General features: G+C 50.1%; 1 protein-coding gene across 1 annotated transcript in view; it reads left to right on the top strand.

Annotated features, from left to right (window-relative positions):
- The window catches only part of LOC129827341 (iron-sulfur clusters transporter ABCB7, mitochondrial-like), a 160,226-nt gene extending 143,401 nt beyond the window's left edge, over window positions 1-16,825 (top strand). The window contains exons 15-16 of the mRNA XM_055888099.1: window positions 1,713-1,820; window positions 15,812-16,825. Of these exons, the coding sequence (XP_055744074.1) occupies window positions 1,713-1,820; window positions 15,812-16,030 (327 nt within the window). The 3' untranslated portion in view covers window positions 16,031-16,825. The remainder of the gene's footprint in view (window positions 1-1,712; window positions 1,821-15,811) is intronic.
- The last annotated feature ends 193 nt before the right edge of the window (window positions 16,826-17,018 follow it).

Genomic DNA, 17,018 nt, shown 5'->3' with positions numbered 1-17,018 from the left:
GGCGTCATCTAAAATAACCCTAATTTATACGGCAGTTCTTATTTGATTAATGGTGGGCGGACCCATCTATGTGAAGCTAGCCACAATAAGGATTAGCCACAATAGTGGACTTTGAAGTTAGCCTTCAAAATAAAAGTATATCATAATTCTACTATTTGTATTTATTTGCATTGACATACTTTTATTTGGAGGCAAACTGCAAATTCCACTATTGTGCCTAAACCTTATTGTGGCTAGCTTCACAATACATAAGCCGGACCGGTCGAGCATCACAAGCCAGATGAAGCTAGCTGGCTGCTTATAACGTTAGCTTTGGGCAACAGGGTTAAGTAGCTAGCTAGCGATATATTTTTACGAACTGAAGTTCAATTTCAATAGGCGAACAACAATACTTACTCAGAAGGATTCCTAAATCTTTGATAAGAATAATGAAAATGACTGCAGTTTCTACTGGTCATTGTTTTCAGGCTGGTTGTATTGGCGCTAGCTAGGTACCAAGCTAAAGCTAGCTAGCTACCCCAGAAGTTGCGGTCGAACAAATTATGCTTTATTGCCAATGTGGGATTGTAAACACATCGTTTGTGGCCGGTGTTTACTTGTTTGCAGACTTTTTAGTACAGCTTTGACATGCTGTATCTTTTTTGACACGCAAAGACCCAAACGGCGTTCCATAGTATGTCGTGAAGCTAACAGCAGTGACACTATTACTGTGTAACTCCGGTAGGGAAACATCTGAAAAATAGCGCACTAGTGTGTACCGGTGCTCGACCAGTCGGCGAAAGCCAACATCACCCACGACAGAGAATGGTTGATTGTCAAGGGCAATGAATTCCATTATCTTGGCTTTAATGGATTTCGCCTTTGAGTTGTCTTGCTGAAAATGTCTTACTCTTTCAAATGACTGCTCGACATGTTGACGGTTCGATCCACACAGACACTGTGGGCTAGTTCAGGAATGCTGTGTTGCACATATAGCGAAACATTTTACGTGGCGTCATTACGTCATGTACCTACGTTATATAGGTATGCACGTCAGCTTTGACATCGGTTTTGCACATGGGCGTTAAACTACACATAGATTCCGATATGTTCACCGATATATCGTGCATCCCTACTCCTAACCAACTGTGCTATTTTGTTTGGTTTTTCGCATTGTTTGTAACTTATTTAGTACATAATGTTGCTGCTACCGTCTCTTACGACCGAAAATATCTTCAGGACATCAGAACAGTGATTACTCACCTCGAAGGGATGGATCTATTTGTCTAACTTCTAGTGTCTAATATTAAAGAAGTCTCGAGGTATTGCTTTAGATTACCTCATGATAAGCTGTAGACCACACTATCTACCAAGAGAGTTTTCATTTTATATTTTTCGTAGCCGTCTATTGCCACCACAAAGCGATACTGGCACTAAGACCGCACTCAACCAGCTGTATAAGGCCATCAAACAGAGGAAAACAAACTCTAGACCACCTTTACTCCACATACAAAGCTCTCCCCCGCCCTCCATTTGGCAAATCTGACCATAATTCTATCCTCCTGATTCCTGCTTACAAGCAAAAACTAAAGCAGGAAGTACCAGTGACTCGCTCAATACGGAAGTGGTCAGTTCCTCTGTTTGTCTACAACATTCTAGTACCATTTCGAATAACTGTGTAGAGCGTTCTAGAACTTTTTCTAATAGTTTGTGTTGATTCTGTGTACTTCTAGAACATTCTTAGTTCCATGAAGGGTCTGGTCCAGGACCGGACGTCGGTGTTCATCGCTCACAGACTGTCCACCATCGTAGACGCAGACGAGATCATCGTACTCAACAAGGTAAGAAGACCTTCTCATAGTGATTTTTCCAAGGAGGGAGCTTTAAAATATATATATATATTTTCCTGTTGAAAAGCATTATCCCAAGTATAAATACAGAAAATTACACACTAAAGGGTAAAAAAACTAAAACATTTGGGAACAAAATAGTGTTCTTTTAGATACAACTGCAAACTTGAAGTACTTTACTGTAATTATATACTTGGGATATAATTATTATTATTATTTAACCTTGCATAGTGGAGTCTTTTGTTTAGACATGTAGCTAGCTATCTAAACAATTAACCATAATCCCGACTCATGACGTTACTACCCTGCATGAATCGACAGGTAACTAAACATTAACCAACTAGGTTCAACGTTAGCTAGCTAACATTAGGCTATAACTAGCGATGCAAATTGCTCAGAGATACGAATAATATTTCTACACAGATCATACATGTAACTTTGACTAGCGAGACAACCAACCAGCTAACGTTAGCTAGCTAGCTAACCGTACGCTTTAACTTGCAATGAAAACGACTTTCTGACAAAATTACAAACATATAATCAAAAAGAAAGGAGGACCAAGGCAACTCTTCATATAATTAATTAAAATGCCTTTATTAGTATGGCATGTTCAATGGAAACAAAGTTGTTTAAAAACCGACGCGTTTCGGCTGCATGGCCTTCGTCAGGGAGTACAGAAAAGGGAGAATACAATGTCCTCTTTTGAAAGGCTTTTCCCAATTAGCCCTAATTAGAAGAGGGAGTGGTTACCAAATTGGACACACCTAGTAAGCAATAATATACACATGAAAAGGTAAAATACTGTAGCTATGTTATCATGAGCATACAACTCCAAGTTAGAAGCATCAGAACACCCAGAGAGGCAGTCCCAACCCTACCCATGACTGGGAGAAGTGTCCAGAACAAGAAAGCAATATATTCCACAGTACATTAGACCACAGCAAAACATGAACAGGCCACTAAGTACCCTGGTTTAAATGAAGATATGGATTTCTCAGCCTTCCTGTAGGGTCGTGATGGGTCCATTTGCTGTCATCTAGTGGACATTTTGCTCTATTGCCCTCAGCTATGTTTGGACTGTTGTTCATGTTTTGCTGTGGTCTAGTGTACTGTGGAAATATATTGCTTTCTTGTTGTAGGAAAGATGCATTGTTAAAACACTCGTTAACCTAAATACCATTACTACTAGTTATGGGGAAACCGGGCTCTGTTTAGTTATGGGGACCCCGGGCCCTGTTTAGTTATGGGGAAACCGGGCTCTGTTTAGTTATGGGGAAACCGGGCCCTGTTTAGTTATGGGGAAACCGGGCTCTGTTTAGTTATGGGGAAACCGGGCTCTGTTTAGTTATGGGGACCCCGGGCCCTGTTTAGTTATGGGGAAACCGGGCTCTGTTTAGTTATGGGGAAACCGGGCCCTGTTTAGTTATGGGGAAACCGGGCCCTGTTTAGTTATGGGGAAACCGGGCCCTGTTTAGTTATGGGGAAACCGGGCTCTGTTTAGTTATGGGGAAACCGGGCCCTGTTTAGTTATGGGGAAACCGGGCCCTGTTTAGTTATGGGGAAACCGGGCCCTGTTTAGTTATGGGGAAACCGGGCCCTGTTTAGTTATGGGGACCCCGGGCCCTGTTTAGTTATGGGGAAACCGGGCCCTGTTTAGTTATGGGGAAACCGGGCTCTGTTTAGTTATGGGGACCCCGGGCTCTGTTTAGCTATGGGGACCCCGGGCCCTGTTTAGTTATGGGGAAACCGGGCCCTGTTTAGTTATGGGGAAACCGGGCTCTGTTTAGTTATGGGGACCCCGGGCTCTGTTTAGTTATGGGGAAACCGGGCCCTGTTTAGTTATGGGGAAACCGGGCCCTGTTTAGTTATGGGGAAACCGGGCCCTGTTTAGTTATGGGGAAACCGGGCCCTGTTTAGTTATGGGGAAACCGGGCCCTGTTTAGTTATGGGGAAACCGGGCCCTGTTTAGTTATGGGGAAACCGGGCCCTGTTTAGTTATGGGGAAACCGGGCTCTGTTTAGTTATGGGGAAACCGGGCCCTGTTAAGTTATGGGGAAACCGGGCCCTGTTTAGTTATGGGGAAACCAGTTAATTATGTACCTCTTTCGGCTATTATATCTATTGAGGTAGAGTTCTCACTTACAACATTAAACTAGTGAGGTAGAAAGAGGAGAGGACTGAGGAATAGACTGAGGAATAGAAAGAGGAGAGGACTGAGGAATAGAGAGAGGAGAGGAGGACTGAGGAATAGAAAGAGGAGAGGACTGAGGAATAGAGAGAGGAGAGGAGGACTGAGGAATAGAGAGAGGAGAGGAGGACTGAGGGATAGAAAGAGGAGAGGAGGACTGAGGAATAGAGAGAGGAGAGGAGGACTGAGGAATAGAGAGAGGAGAGGAGGACTGAGGGATAGAAAGAGGAGAGGACTGAGGAATAGAAAGAGGAGAGGACTGAGGAATAGAAAGAGGAGAGGACTGAGGAATAGAAAGAGGAGAGATGACTGAGGAATAGAAAGAGGAGAGAGGACTGAGGAATAGAAAGAGGAGAGAGGACTGAGGAATAGAAAGAGGAGAGAGGACTGAGGAATAGAAAGAGGAGAGAGGACTGAGGAATAGAAAGAGGAGAGAGGACTGAGGAATAGAAAGAGGAGAGAGGACTGAGGAATAGAAAGAGGAGAGAGGACTGGAATAGAAAGAGGAGAGAGGACTGGAATAGAAAGAGGAGAGAGGACTGGAATAGAAAGAGGAGAGAGGACTGGAATAGAAAGAGGAGAGAGGACTGGAATAGAAAGAGGAGAGAGGACTGGAATAGAAAGAGGAGAGAGGACTGGAATAGAAAGAGGAGAGAGGACTGGAATAGAAAGAGGAGAGAGGACTGGAATAGAAAGAGGAGAGAGGACTGGAATAGAAAGAGGAGAGAGGACTGGAATAGAAAGAGGAGAGAGGACTGGAATAGAAAGAGGAGAGAGGACTGGAATAGAAAGAGGAGAGAGGACTGAGGAATAGAAAGAGGAGAGAGGACTGGAATAGAAAGAGGAGAGAGGACTGGAATAGAAAGAGGAGAGAGGACTGAGGAATAGAAAGAGGAGAGAGGACTGAGGAATAGAAAGAGGAGAGAGGACTGGAATAGAAAGAGGAGAGAGGACTGGAATAGAAAGAGGAGAGAGGACTGGAATAGAAAGAGGAGAGAGGACTGGAATAGAAAGAGGAGAGAGGACTGGAATAGAAAGAGGAGAGAGGACTGGAATAGAAAGAGGAGAGAGGACTGGAATAGAAAGAGGAGAGAGGACTGGAATAGAAAGAGGAGAGATGACTGGAATAGAAAGAGGAGAGATGACTGGAATAGAAAGAGGAGAGAGGACTGAGGAATAGAAAGAGGAGAGAGGACTGAGGAATAGAAAGAGGAGAGAGGACTGGAATAGAAAGAGGAGAGAGGACTGAGGAATAGAAAGAGGAGAGAGGACTGGAATAGAAAGAGGAGAGAGGACTGAGGAATAGAAAGAGGAGAGAGGACTGAGGAATAAAGAGAGGACTGAGGAATAGAAAGGAGAGATGGATGAGGTTTGGTTTGTGGTGCGTCTTAGCACTTTGAAAGCTGTTGGTGATGTTTCCCATGTTCCCCAGTGAGCAGAGGCAGAGCGTCAGATGGAGAGATCAGAAGGGCGGCGTGGCGAGAAGGCGTGTTATGCCGTGTCGCCATGGTGTCGGCTCGTTAAGTCACAGAGTTAGAAACAGTCAGTTACGTGCTCGTGGTGCCAACACTTCTGCCTCGCTCCCTGGGGGGTGCGATACTTTTATTACTGAGTGGGAGGGAGGGAGGCGGGTGTGCTGCTGCTGTGTGCCAGTAGGGAAGAGTCAGGTAGAGAGGAAGAGTAGGGGAGAGTCAGGTAGAGAGGAAGAGTAGGGAAGAGTCAGGTAGAGAGGGAGTGTAGGGAAGAGTCAGGTAGAGAGGGAGAGTAGGGAAGAGTCAGGTAGGGAGGGAGAGTAGGGAAGAGTCAGGTAGGGAGGGAGAGTAGGGAAGAGTCAGGTAGGGAGGGAGAGTAGGGAAGAGTCAGGTAGAGAGGGAGAGTAGGGAAGAGTCAGGTAGAGAGGAAGAGTCAGGTAGGGAGGGAGAGTAGGGAAGAGTCAGGTAGAGAGGAAGAGTCAGGTAGAGAGGGAGAGTCAGGTAGAGAGGAAGAGTCAGGTAGAGAGGAAGAGTCAGGTAGAGAGGGAGAGTAGGGGAGAGTCAGGTAGAGAGGGAGGGAGAGTATGGGAGAGTCAGGTAGAGAGGGAGAGTAGGGAAGAGGCAGGTAGAGAGGGAGGGAGAGTATGGGAGAGTCAGGTAGAGAGGGAGAGTCAGGTAGAGAGGGAGTGTCAGGTAGAGAGGAAGAGTCAGGTAGAGAGGGAGAGTAGGGGAGAGTCAGGTAGAGAGGGAGGGAGAGTATGGGAGAGTCAGGTAGAGAGGGAGAGTCAGGTAGAGAGGGAGTGTAGGGAAGAGGCAGGTAGAGAGGGAGGGAGAGTAGGGGAGAGGCAGGTAGAGAGGGAGGGAGAGTAGGGAAGAGTCAGGTAGAGAGGGAGAGTCAGGTAGAGAGGAAGAGTCAGGTAGAGAGGAAGAGTCAGGTAGAGAGGGAGAGTAGGGGAGAGTCAGGTAGAGAGGGAGGGAGAGTATGGGAGAGTCAGGTAGGGAGGGAGAGTAGGGGAGAGTCAGGTAGAGAGGGAGAGTCAGGTAGAGAGGGAGTGTAGGGAAGAGGCAGGTAGAGAGGGAGGGAGAGTAGGGGAGAGTCAGGTAGAGAGGGAGGGAGAGAGGGAGAGTAGGGGAGAGTCAGGTAGAGAGGGAGAGTAGGGAAGAGGCAGGTAGAGAGGGAGAGTAGGGGAGAGTCAGGTAGAGAGGTAGAGAGGGAGAGTCAGGTAGAGAGGGAGAGTCAGGTAGAGAGGGAGAGTAGGGGAGAGTCAGGTAGAGAGGTAGAGAGGGAGAGTCAGGTAGAGAGGGAGAGTCAGGGAGAGAGGGAGAGTCAGGTAGGGAGGGAGAGTCAGGTAGAGAGGGAGAGTCAGGTAGAGAGGGAGAGTCAGGTAGAGAGGGAGAGTCAGGTAGAGAGGGAGAGTCAGGTAGAGAGGGAGAGTCAGGTAGAGAGGGAGAGTCAGGTAGAGAGGGAGAGTCAGGTAGAGAGGGAGAGTCAGGTAGAGAGGGAGAGTCAGGTAGAGAGGGAGAGTCAGGTAGAGAGGGAGAGTCAGGTAGAGAGGGAGAGTCAGGTAGAGAGGGAGAGTCAGGTAGAGAGGGAGAGTCAGGTAGAGAGGGAGAGTCAGGGAGAGAGGGAGAGTCAGGGAGAGAAGGAGAGTCAGGTAGGGAGGGAGAGTAGGGGAGAGTCAGGTAGAGAGGTAGAGAGGGAGGGAGAGTAGGGGAGAGTCAGGTAGAGAGGGAGAGTCAGGGAGAGAGGAAGAGTCAGGTAGAGAGGGAGAGTCAGGGAGAGAGGGAGAGTCAGGGAGAGAGGGAGAGTCAGGGAGAGAGGGAGAGTCAGGTAGAGAGGGAGAGTCAGGTAGAGAGGGAGAGTCAGGTAGAGAGGGAGAGTCAGGGAGAGAGGGAGAGTCAGGGAGAGAGGGAGAGTCAGGGAGAGAGGGAGAGTCAGGGAGAGAGGGAGAGTCAGGGAGAGAGGGAGAGAGGGAGAGTCAGGTAGAGAGGGAGAGTCAGGTAGAGAGGGAGGGTCAGGTAGAGAGGGAGGGTCAGGTAGAGAGGGAGAGTCAGGTAGAGAGGGAGAGTAGGGGAGAGTCAGGTAGAGAGGGAGAGTCAGGTAGAGAGGGAGAGTCAGGTAGAGAGGGAGAGTCAGGTAGAGAGGGAGAGTCAGGTAGAGAGGGAGAGTCAGGTAGAGAGGGAGAGTCAGGTAGAGAGGGAGAGTCAGGTAGAGAGGGAGAGTCAGGTAGAGAGGGAGAGTCAGGGAGAGAGGGAGAGTCAGGGAGAGAGGGAGAGTCAGGGAGAGTCAGGTAGAGAGGGAGAGTCAGGTAGAGAGGAAGAGTCAGGTAGAGAGGAAGAGTCAGGTAGAGAGGAAGAGTCAGGTAGAGAGGGAGAGTCAGGTAGAGAGGAAGAGTCAGGTAGAGAGGGAGAGTCAGGTAGAGAGGGAGAGTCAGGTAGAGAGGAAGAGTCAGGTAGAGAGGGAGGGTTGACTCTATTCATCACCAGTGTTGATATTATCATTCATTCAGGGTAGGGAAGAGTCAGGTAGAGAGGGAGAGTCAGGTAGAGAGGGAGAGTCAGGTAGAGAGGGAGAGTCAGGTAGAGAGGGAGAGTCAGGTAGAGAGGAAGAGTCAGGTAGAGAGGGAGGGTTGACTCTATTCACCAGTGTTGATATTATCATTCATTCAGGGTAGGGAAGAGTCAGGTAGAGAGGGAGGGTTGACTCTATTCATCAGTGTTGATATTATCATTCATTCAGGGTAGGGAAGAGTCAGGTAGAGAGGGAGGGTCAGGTAGAGAGGAAGAGTCAGGTAGAGAGGGAGAGTCAGGTAGAGAGGAAGAGTCAGGTAGAGAGGAAGAGTCAGGTAGAGAGGGAGGGTCAGGTAGAGAGGAAGAGTCAGGTAGAGAGGGAGAGTCAGGTAGAGAGGGAGAGTCAGGTAGAGAGGGAGAGTCAGGTAGAGAGGGAGAGTCAGGTAGAGAGGGAGAGTCAGGTAGAGAGGGAGAGTCAGGTAGAGAGGGAGAGTCAGGTAGAGAGGGAGAGTCAGGTAGAGAGGGAGAGTCAGGTAGAGAGGGAGGGTCAGGTAGAGAGGAAGAGTCAGGTAGAGAGGGAGAGTCAGGGAGAGTCAGGTAGAGAGGGAGAGTCAGGTAGAGAGGGAGGGTCAGGTAGAGAGGGAGAGTCAGGTAGAGAGGGAGAGTAGGGGAGAGTCAAGTAGAGAGGGAGAGTCAGGTAGAGAGGGAGAGTCAGGTAGAGAGGGAGAGTCAGGTAGAGAGGGAGAGTCAGGGAGAGAGGAAGAGTCAGGTAGAGAGGGAGAGTCAGGGAGAGAGGGAGAGTCAGGGAGAGAGGGAGAGTCAGGGAGAGAGGGAGAGTCAGGGAGAGAGGGAGAGTCAGGGAGAGAGGGAGAGAGGGAGAGTCAGGTAGAGAGGGAGAGTCAGGTAGAGAGGAAGAGTCAGGTAGAGAGGAAGAGTCAGGTAGAGAGGGAGAGTCAGGTAGAGAGGGAGAGTCAGGTAGAGAGGGAGAGTCAGGGAGAGAGGGAGAGTCAGGGAGAGAGGGAGAGTCAGGGAGAGAGGGAGAGTCAGGGAGAGAGGGAGAGTCAGGGAGAGAGGGAGAGTCAGGGAGAGAGGGAGAGTCAGGGAGAGAGGGAGAGTCAGGGAGAGAGGGAGAGTCAGGGAGAGAGGGAGAGTCAGGGAGAGAGGGAGAGTCAGGGAGAGAGGTAGAGAGGAAGAGTCAGGTAGAGAGGAAGAGTCAGGGAGAGAGGAAGAGTCAGGTAGAGAGGGAGAGTCAGGTAGAGAGGGAGAGTCAGGTAGAGAGGGAGAGTCAGGTAGAGAGGGAGAGTCAGGTAGAGAGGGAGAGTCAGGGAGAGAGGGAGAGTCAGGGAGAGAGGGAGAGTCAGGGAGAGAGGGAGAGTCAGGGAGAGAGGGAGAGTCAGGGAGAGAGGGAGAGTCAGGGAGAGAGGGAGAGTCAGGGAGAGAGGGAGAGTCAGGGAGAGAGGGAGAGTCAGGTAGAGAGGGAGAGTCAGGTAGAGAGGGAGAGTCAGGTAGAGAGGGAGAGTCAGGTAGAGAGGGAGGGTCAGGTAGAGAGGGAGGGTCAGGTAGAGAGGGAGAGTCAGGTAGAGAGGGAGAGTAGGGGAGAGTCAGGTAGAGAGGGAGAGTCAGGTAGAGAGGGAGAGTCAGGTAGAGAGGGAGAGTCAGGTAGAGAGGGAGAGTCAGGTAGAGAGGGAGAGTCAGGTAGAGAGGGAGAGTCAGGGAGAGAGGGAGAGTCAGGGAGAGAGGGAGAGTCAGGGAGAGTCAGGGAGAGAGGGAGAGTCAGGTAGAGAGGGAGAGTCAGGTAGAGAGGAAGAGTCAGGTAGAGAGGAAGAGTCAGGTAGAGAGGAAGAGTCAGGTAGAGAGGGAGAGTCAGGTAGAGAGGGAGAGTCAGGTAGAGAGGAAGAGTCAGGTAGAGAGGGAGGGTTGACTCTATTCATCACCAGTGTTGATATTATCATTCATTCAGGGTAGGGAAGAGTCAGGTAGAGAGGGAGAGTCAGGTAGAGAGGGAGAGTCAGGTAGAGAGGAAGAGTCAGGTAGAGAGGAAGAGTCAGGTAGAGAGGAAGGGTTGACTCTATTCACCAGTGTTGATATTATCATTCATTCAGGGTAGGGAAGAGTCAGGTAGAGAGGGAGGGTTGACTCTATTCATCAGTGTTGATATTATCATTCATTCAGGGTAGGGAAGAGTCAGGTAGAGAGGGAGGGTTGACTCTATTCATCAGTGTTGATATTATCATTCATTCAGGGTAGGGAAGAGTCAGGTAGAGAGGGAGGGTTGACTCTATTCACCAGTGTTGATATTATCATTCATTCAGGGTAGGGAAGAGTCAGGTAGAGAGGGAGGGTTGACTCTATTCACCAGTGTTGATATTATCATTCATTCAGGGTAGGGAAGAGTCAGGTAGAGAGGGAGGGTTGACTCTATTCATCAGTGTTGATATTATCATTCATTCAGGGTAGGGAAGAGTCAGGTAGAGAGGGAGGGTCAGGTAGAGAGGAAGAGTCAGGTAGAGAGGAAGAGTCAGGTAGAGAGGGAGGGTCAGGTAGAGAGGGAGGGTCAGGTAGAGAGGAAGAGTCAGGTAGAGAGGGAGAGTCAGGTAGAGAGGGAGAGTCAGGTAGAGAGGAAGAGTCAGGTAGAGAGGGAGGGTCAGGTAGAGAGGGAGAGTCAGGTAGAGAGGGAGAGTCAGGTAGAGAGGAAGAGTCAGGTAGAGAGGGAGAGTCAGGTAGAGAGGGAGAGTCAGGTAGAGAGGAAGAGTCAGGTAGAGAGGGAGAGTCAGGTAGAGAGGGAGGGTCAGGTAGAGAGGGAGGTTCAGGTAGAGAGGGAGAGTCAGGTAGAGAGGGAGAGTCAGGTAGAGAGGGAGAGTCAGGTAGAGAGGGAGAGTCAGGTAGAGAGGGAGGGTCAGGTAGAGAGGGAGAGTCAGGTAGAGAGGGAGAGTAGGGGAGAGTCAGGTAGAGAGGGAGAGTCAGGTAGAGAGGGAGAGTCAGGTAGAGAGGGAGAGTCAGGTAGAGAGGGAGAGTCAGGTAGAGAGGGAGAGTCAGGGAGAGAGGAAGAGTCAGGTAGAGAGGAAGAGTCAGGTAGAGAGGGAGAGTCAGGGAGAGAGGGAGAGTCAGGGAGAGAGGGAGAGTCAGGGAGAGAGGGAGAGTCAGGTAGAGAGGGAGAGAGGGAGAGTCAGGTAGAGAGGGAGAGTCAGGTAGAGAGGGAGAGTCAGGTAGAGAGGGAGAGTCAGGTAGAGAGGGAGAGTCAGGTAGAGAGGGAGAGTCAGGTAGAGAGGGAGAGTCAGGTAGAGAGGGAGAGTCAGGTAGAGAGGGAGAGTCAGGTAGAGAGGGAGAGTCAGGTAGAGAGGGAGAGTCAGGGAGAGAGGGAGAGTCAGGGAGAGAGGGAGAGTCAGGGAGAGAGGGAGAGTCAGGGAGAGAGGGAGAGTCAGGGAGAGAGGGAGAGTCAGGGAGAGAGGGAGAGTCAGGGAGAGTGAGGGAGAGTCAGGTAGAGAGGAAGAGTCAGGTAGAGAGGGAGAGTCAGGTAGAGAGGAAGAGTCAGGTAGAGAGGGAGGGTCAGGTAGAGAGGGAGGGTCAGGTAGAGAGGAAGAGTCAGGTAGAGAGGGAGAGTCAGGTAGAGAGGAAGAGTCAGGTAGAGAGGGAGGGTTGACTCTATTCATCAGTGTTGATATTATCATTCATTCAGGGTAGGGAAGAGTCAGGTAGAGAGGGAGGGTCAGGGAGAGTCAGGTAGAGAGGAAGAGTCAGGTAGAGAGGGAGGGTCAGGGAGAGTCAGGTAGAGAGGAAGAGTCAGGTAGAGAGGGAGGGTTGACTCTATTCATCAGTGTTGATATTATCATTCATTCAGGGTAGGGAAGAGTCAGGTAGAGAGGGAGGGTCAGGTAGAGAGGGAGAGTCAGGTAGAGAGGGAGAGTCAGGTAGAGAGGGAGGGTCAGGTAGAGAGGGAGGGTTGACTCTATTCATCAGTGTTGATATTATCATTCATTCAGGGTAGGGAAGAGTCAGGTAGAGAGGGAGAGTCAGGTAGAGAGGGAGAGTCAGGTAGAGAGGAAGAGGCAGGTAGAGAGGGAGAGTCAGGTAGAGAGGGAGGGTTGACTCTATTCATCAGTGTTGATATTATCATTCATTCAGGGTAGGGAAGAGTCAGGTAGAGAGGGAGGGTTGACTCTATTCATCATCAGTGTTGATATTATCATTCATTCAGGGTAGGGAAGAGTCAGGTAGAGAGGAAGAGTCAGGTAGAGAGGGAGGGTTGACTCTATTCATCACCAGTGTTGATATTATCATTCATTCAGGGTAGGGAAGAGTCAGGTAGAGAGGAAGAGTCAGGTAGAGAGGGAGGGTTGACTCTATTCATCATCAGTGTTGATATTATCATTCATTCAGGGTAGGGAAGAGTCAGGTAGAGAGGGAGAGTCAGGTAGAGAGGGAGGGTTGACTCTATTCATCATCAGTGTTGATATTATCATTCATTCAGGGTAGGGAAGAGTCAGGTAGAGAGGGAGGGTCAGGTAGAGAGGGAGGGTTGACTCTATTCATCATCAGTGTTGATATTATCATTCATTCAGGGTAGGGAAGAGTCAGGTAGAGAGGGAGGGTTGACTCTATTCACCAGTGTTGATATTATCATTCATTCAGGGTAGGGAAGAGTCAGGTAGAGAGGGAGGGTTGACTCTATTCACCAGTGTTGATATTATCATTCATTCAGGGTAGGGAAGAGTCAGGTAGAGAGGGAGGGTTGACTCTATTCATCATCAGTGTTGATATTATCATTCATTCAGGGTAGGGAAGAGTCAGGTAGAGAGGGAGGGTTGACTCTATTCACCAGTGTTGATATTATCATTCATTCAGGGTAGGGAAGAGTCAGGTAGAGAGGGAGGGTTGACTCTATTCATCATCAGTGTTGATATTATCATTCATTCAGGGTAGGGAAGAGTCAGGTAGAGAGGGAGGGTCAGGTAGAGAGGGAGGGTTGACTCTATTCATCATCAGTGTTGATATTATCATTCATTCAGGGTAGGGAAGAGTCAGGTAGAGAGGGAGGGTTGACTCTATTCACCAGTGTTGATATTATCATTCATTCAGGGTAGGGAAGAGTCAGGTAGAGAGGGAGAGTCAGGTAGAGAGGGAGAGTCAGGTAGAGAGGGAGAGTCAGGTAGAGAGGGAGAGTCAGGTAGAGAGGGAGAGTCAGGTAGAGAGGGAGAGTCAGGTAGAGAGGGAGAGTCAGGTAGAGAGGGAGAGTCAGGTAGAGAGGGAGAGTCAGGTAGAGAGGGAGAGTCAGGTAGAGAGGGAGAGTCAGGTAGAGAGGGAGAGTCAGGGAGAGAGGGAGAGTCAGGTAGGGAGGGAGAGTCGGGTAGAGAGGGAGAGTCAGGTAGAGAGGGAGAGTCAGGTAGAGAGGGAGAGTCAGGTAGAGAGGGAGAGTCAGGTAGAGAGGGAGAGTCAGGTAGAGAGGGAGGGTCAGGTAGAGAGGGAGAGTCAGGTAAAGAGGGAGAGTCAGGTAGAGAGGGAGAGTCAGGTAGAGAGGGAGAGTCAGGTAGAGAGGGAGGGTTGACTCTATTCATCAGTGTTGATATTATCATTCATTCAGGGTAGGGAAGAGTCAGGTAGAGAGGGAGGGTCAGGTAGAGAGGGAGAGTCAGGTAGAGAGGGAGAGTCAGGTAGAGAGGGAGAGTCAGGTAGAGAGGGAGAGTCAGGTAGAGAGGGAGGGTTGACTCTATTCATCAGTGTTGATATTATCATTCATTCAGGGTAGGGAAGAGTCAGGTAGAGAGGGAGGGTCAGGTAGAGAGGGAGAGTCAGGTAGAGAGGGAGAGTCAGGTAGAGAGGGAGAGTCAGGTAGAGAGGGAGAGTCAGGGAGAGAGGGAGAGTCAGGTAGAGAGGGAGAGTCAGGTAGAGAGGGAGAGTCAGGTAGAGAGGGAGAGTCAGGTAGAGAGGGAGAGTCAGGTAGAGAGGGAGAGTCAGGTAGAGAGGGAGAGTCAGGTAGAGAGGGAGAGTCAGGGAGAGAGGGAGAGTCAGGGAGAGAGGAAGAGTCAGGTAGAGAGGAAGAGTCAGGTAGAGAGGGAGGGTCAGGTAGAGAGGGAGGGTCAGGTAGAGAGGGAGGGTCAGGTAGAGAGGGAGAGTCAGGTAGAGAGGGAGAGTCAGGTAGAGAGGGAGAGTCAGGTAGAGAGGGAGAGTCAGGTAGAGAGGGAGAGTCAGGTAGAGAGGGAGAGTCAGGGAGAGAGGGAGAGTCAGGGAGAGAGGAAGAGTCAGGTAGAGAGGAAGAGTCAGGTAGAGAGGAAGAGTCAGGTAGAGAGGGAGGGTCAGGTAGAGAGGGAGGGTCAGGTAGAGAGGGAGGGTCAGGTAGAGAGGGAGAGTCAGGGAGAGAGGGAGAGTCAGGGAGAGAGGGAGAGTCAGGGAGAGAGGGAGGGTCAGGGAGAGAGGGAGAGTCAGGTAGAGAGGGAGAGTCAGGTAGAGAGGGAGAGTCAGGTAGAGAGGAAGAGTCAGGTAGAGAGGGAGAGTCAGGTAGAGAGGGAGAGTCAGGTAGAGAGGGAGAGTCAGGTAGAGAGGGAGAGTCAGGTAGAGAGGGAGGGTTGACTATTCATCAGTGTTGATATTATCATTCATTCAGGGTAGGGAAGAGTCAGGTAGAGAGGGAGGGTTGACTCTATTCATCAGTGTTGATATTATCATTCATTCAGGGTAGGGAAGAGTCAGGTAGAGAGGGAGGGTTGACTCTATTCATCATCAGTGTTGATATTATCATTCATTCAGGGTAGGGAAGAGTCAGGTAGAGAGGGAGAGTCAGGTAGAGAGGGAGGGTTGACTCTATTCATCATCAGTGTTGATATTATCATTCATTCAGGGTAGGGAAGAGTCAGGTAGAGAGGGAGAGTCAGGGAGAGAGGGAGGGTTGACTCTATTCATCATCAGTGTTGATATTATCATTCATTCAGGGTAGGGAAGAGTCAGGTAGAGAGGGAGGGTCAGGTAGAGAGGAAGAGTCAGGTAGAGAGGGAGAGTCAGGTAGAGAGGAAGAGTCAGGTAGAGAGGGAGGGTCAGGTAGAGAGGAAGAGTCAGGTAGAGAGGGAGAGTCAGGGAGAGAGGGAGATGTCAGGGAGAGAGGAAGAGTCAGGTAGAGAGGGAGAGAGAGGGAGGGTTGACTCTATTCATCAGTGTTGATATTATCATTCATTCTCGATGTCTCCTATTTAATACTGCATTCTGTGTCAAAGTCCTTTTTACATGGACTTTAGTCGGACTCAACTAGACTTTATATTATAATAAACCTCCTCTCTCTCTGTCCTTCTCCCTCTGTCCCCCTCTGTCCTTCTCCCTCTGTCCCCCTCTGTCCTTCTCCCTCTGTCCCCCTCTGTCCTTCTCCCTCTGTCCCCCTCTGTCCCCCTCTGTCCTTCTCCCTCTGTCCCCATCTGTCCCCCTCTGTCCTTCTCCCTCTGTCCCCCTCTGTCTCCTTCTGTCCTTCTCCCTCTGTCCCTCTCTGTCCCCCTCTGTCTCCTTCTGTCCTTCTCCCTCTGTCCCTCTCTGTCCCCCTCTGTCCCTCTCTGTCCCTCTCTGTCCCCCTCTGTCCCTCTCTGTCCCTCTCTGTCCCCCTCTGTCCCCCTCTGTCCCTCTCTGTCCCCCTCTGTCCCTCTCTGTCCCCCTCTGTTCTTCTCCCTCTGTCCCCCTCTGTCCCTCTCTGTCCCCCTCTGTCCTTCTCCCTCTGTCCCTATCTGTCCCCCTCTGTCCTTCTCCCTCTGTCCTTCTCCCTCTGTCCCCCTCTGTCCTTCTCCCTCTGTCCCCCTCTGTCCTTCTCCCTCTGTCCCCATCTGTCCCCCTCTGTCCAGGGTAAGATAGCAGAGCGAGGGGACCACCACTCTCTCCTGGCTACTCCAGGCTCTCTGTACGCTGACCTGTGGAACACTCAGAACAGTAAGATACTGAACCGTAAGAACAGCCCAGTGGAGCTGCAGCCAGAGAGACTCAGCCAGAAGGAGGAGGAGAGGAAGAAACTACAGCAAGAGATCATGAACAGTGTCAAGGGCTGTGGGAACTGCTCCTGTTGAGGAGAGACCAGGACATCCCTCAATACTTGTCCTCCCTTCCTTCCTTCCTTCACTCACTGACAGCCGGCCCTCAGTACTTTAGTCTCTCTCAGGGGAGGGCCCACCTACACCTCTCTCCATCTCACTCCTGTCACAACAAACTCTGGGCTGACTGCCCCTCCCCCTGCTCCTCTTGAGAAGGCGATTGGTGGCCGAAGAGGAGACTGAGAAGGAAGCCTATCTGCCATTGGCTGATGTCTACAGAGAGGCAGTGCTCATCTACCAATCATCTCAGGACAAACCACATCTTGTATCTGATGACATCATGGTGTATAGGACTGAGTAAGAGCAGGACTGAGTAAGAGCAGGACTGAGTAAGAGCAGGACTGGGTTAGAGCGGGACTGAGTGAGAGCAGGACTGAGTAAGAGCGGGACTGAGTAAGAGCGGGACTGAGTAAGAGCGGGACTGAGTAAGAGCGGGACTGAGTAAGAGCGGGACTGAGTAAGAGCGGGACTGAGTAAGAGCGGGACTGAGTAAGAGCGGGACTGAGTAAGAGCGGGACTGAGTAAGAGCGGGACTGAGTAAGAGCGGGACCGAGTAAGAACAGTAAAGCTTATTGGTCAGATCAGTGCCCATGTTGCATGATGTCATCGTGTAAAGTTTGTTAGAACTGAAAACTGGTTGGACTTGTTGTACAAATTCACTTTCATGTCCAACAGAAATGTAATGTGTATAATTGTATAAAGACAAGAACATGGTAATGTGGTGTGATGAATAAAGAGCAGTGAGACTCCTATTGTTGTCAGTCTGATGAAGGGTTGTCAGTCTGATCTGTCAGTCTGATGAAGGGTTGTCAGTCTGATCTGTCAGCCTGATGAAGGGGAGGTCTTTCTGAATGTCCAGGGCCTGCTGCTTTTCTCTTCTACCTGGTGTCACAGGTCTAAACCAGTCCCTGATTAGAGGGGAACACATGAAAAATACGCAGTGGAACTGGCTTAGAGGTCCGGA

Source organism: Salvelinus fontinalis, chromosome 29 (genome assembly GCF_029448725.1).
Source record: "Salvelinus fontinalis isolate EN_2023a chromosome 29, ASM2944872v1, whole genome shotgun sequence".
Classification (NCBI taxonomy): domain Eukaryota; kingdom Metazoa; phylum Chordata; class Actinopteri; order Salmoniformes; family Salmonidae; genus Salvelinus; species Salvelinus fontinalis.
This window is presented reverse-complemented; position numbering and strand designations above follow the sequence as displayed.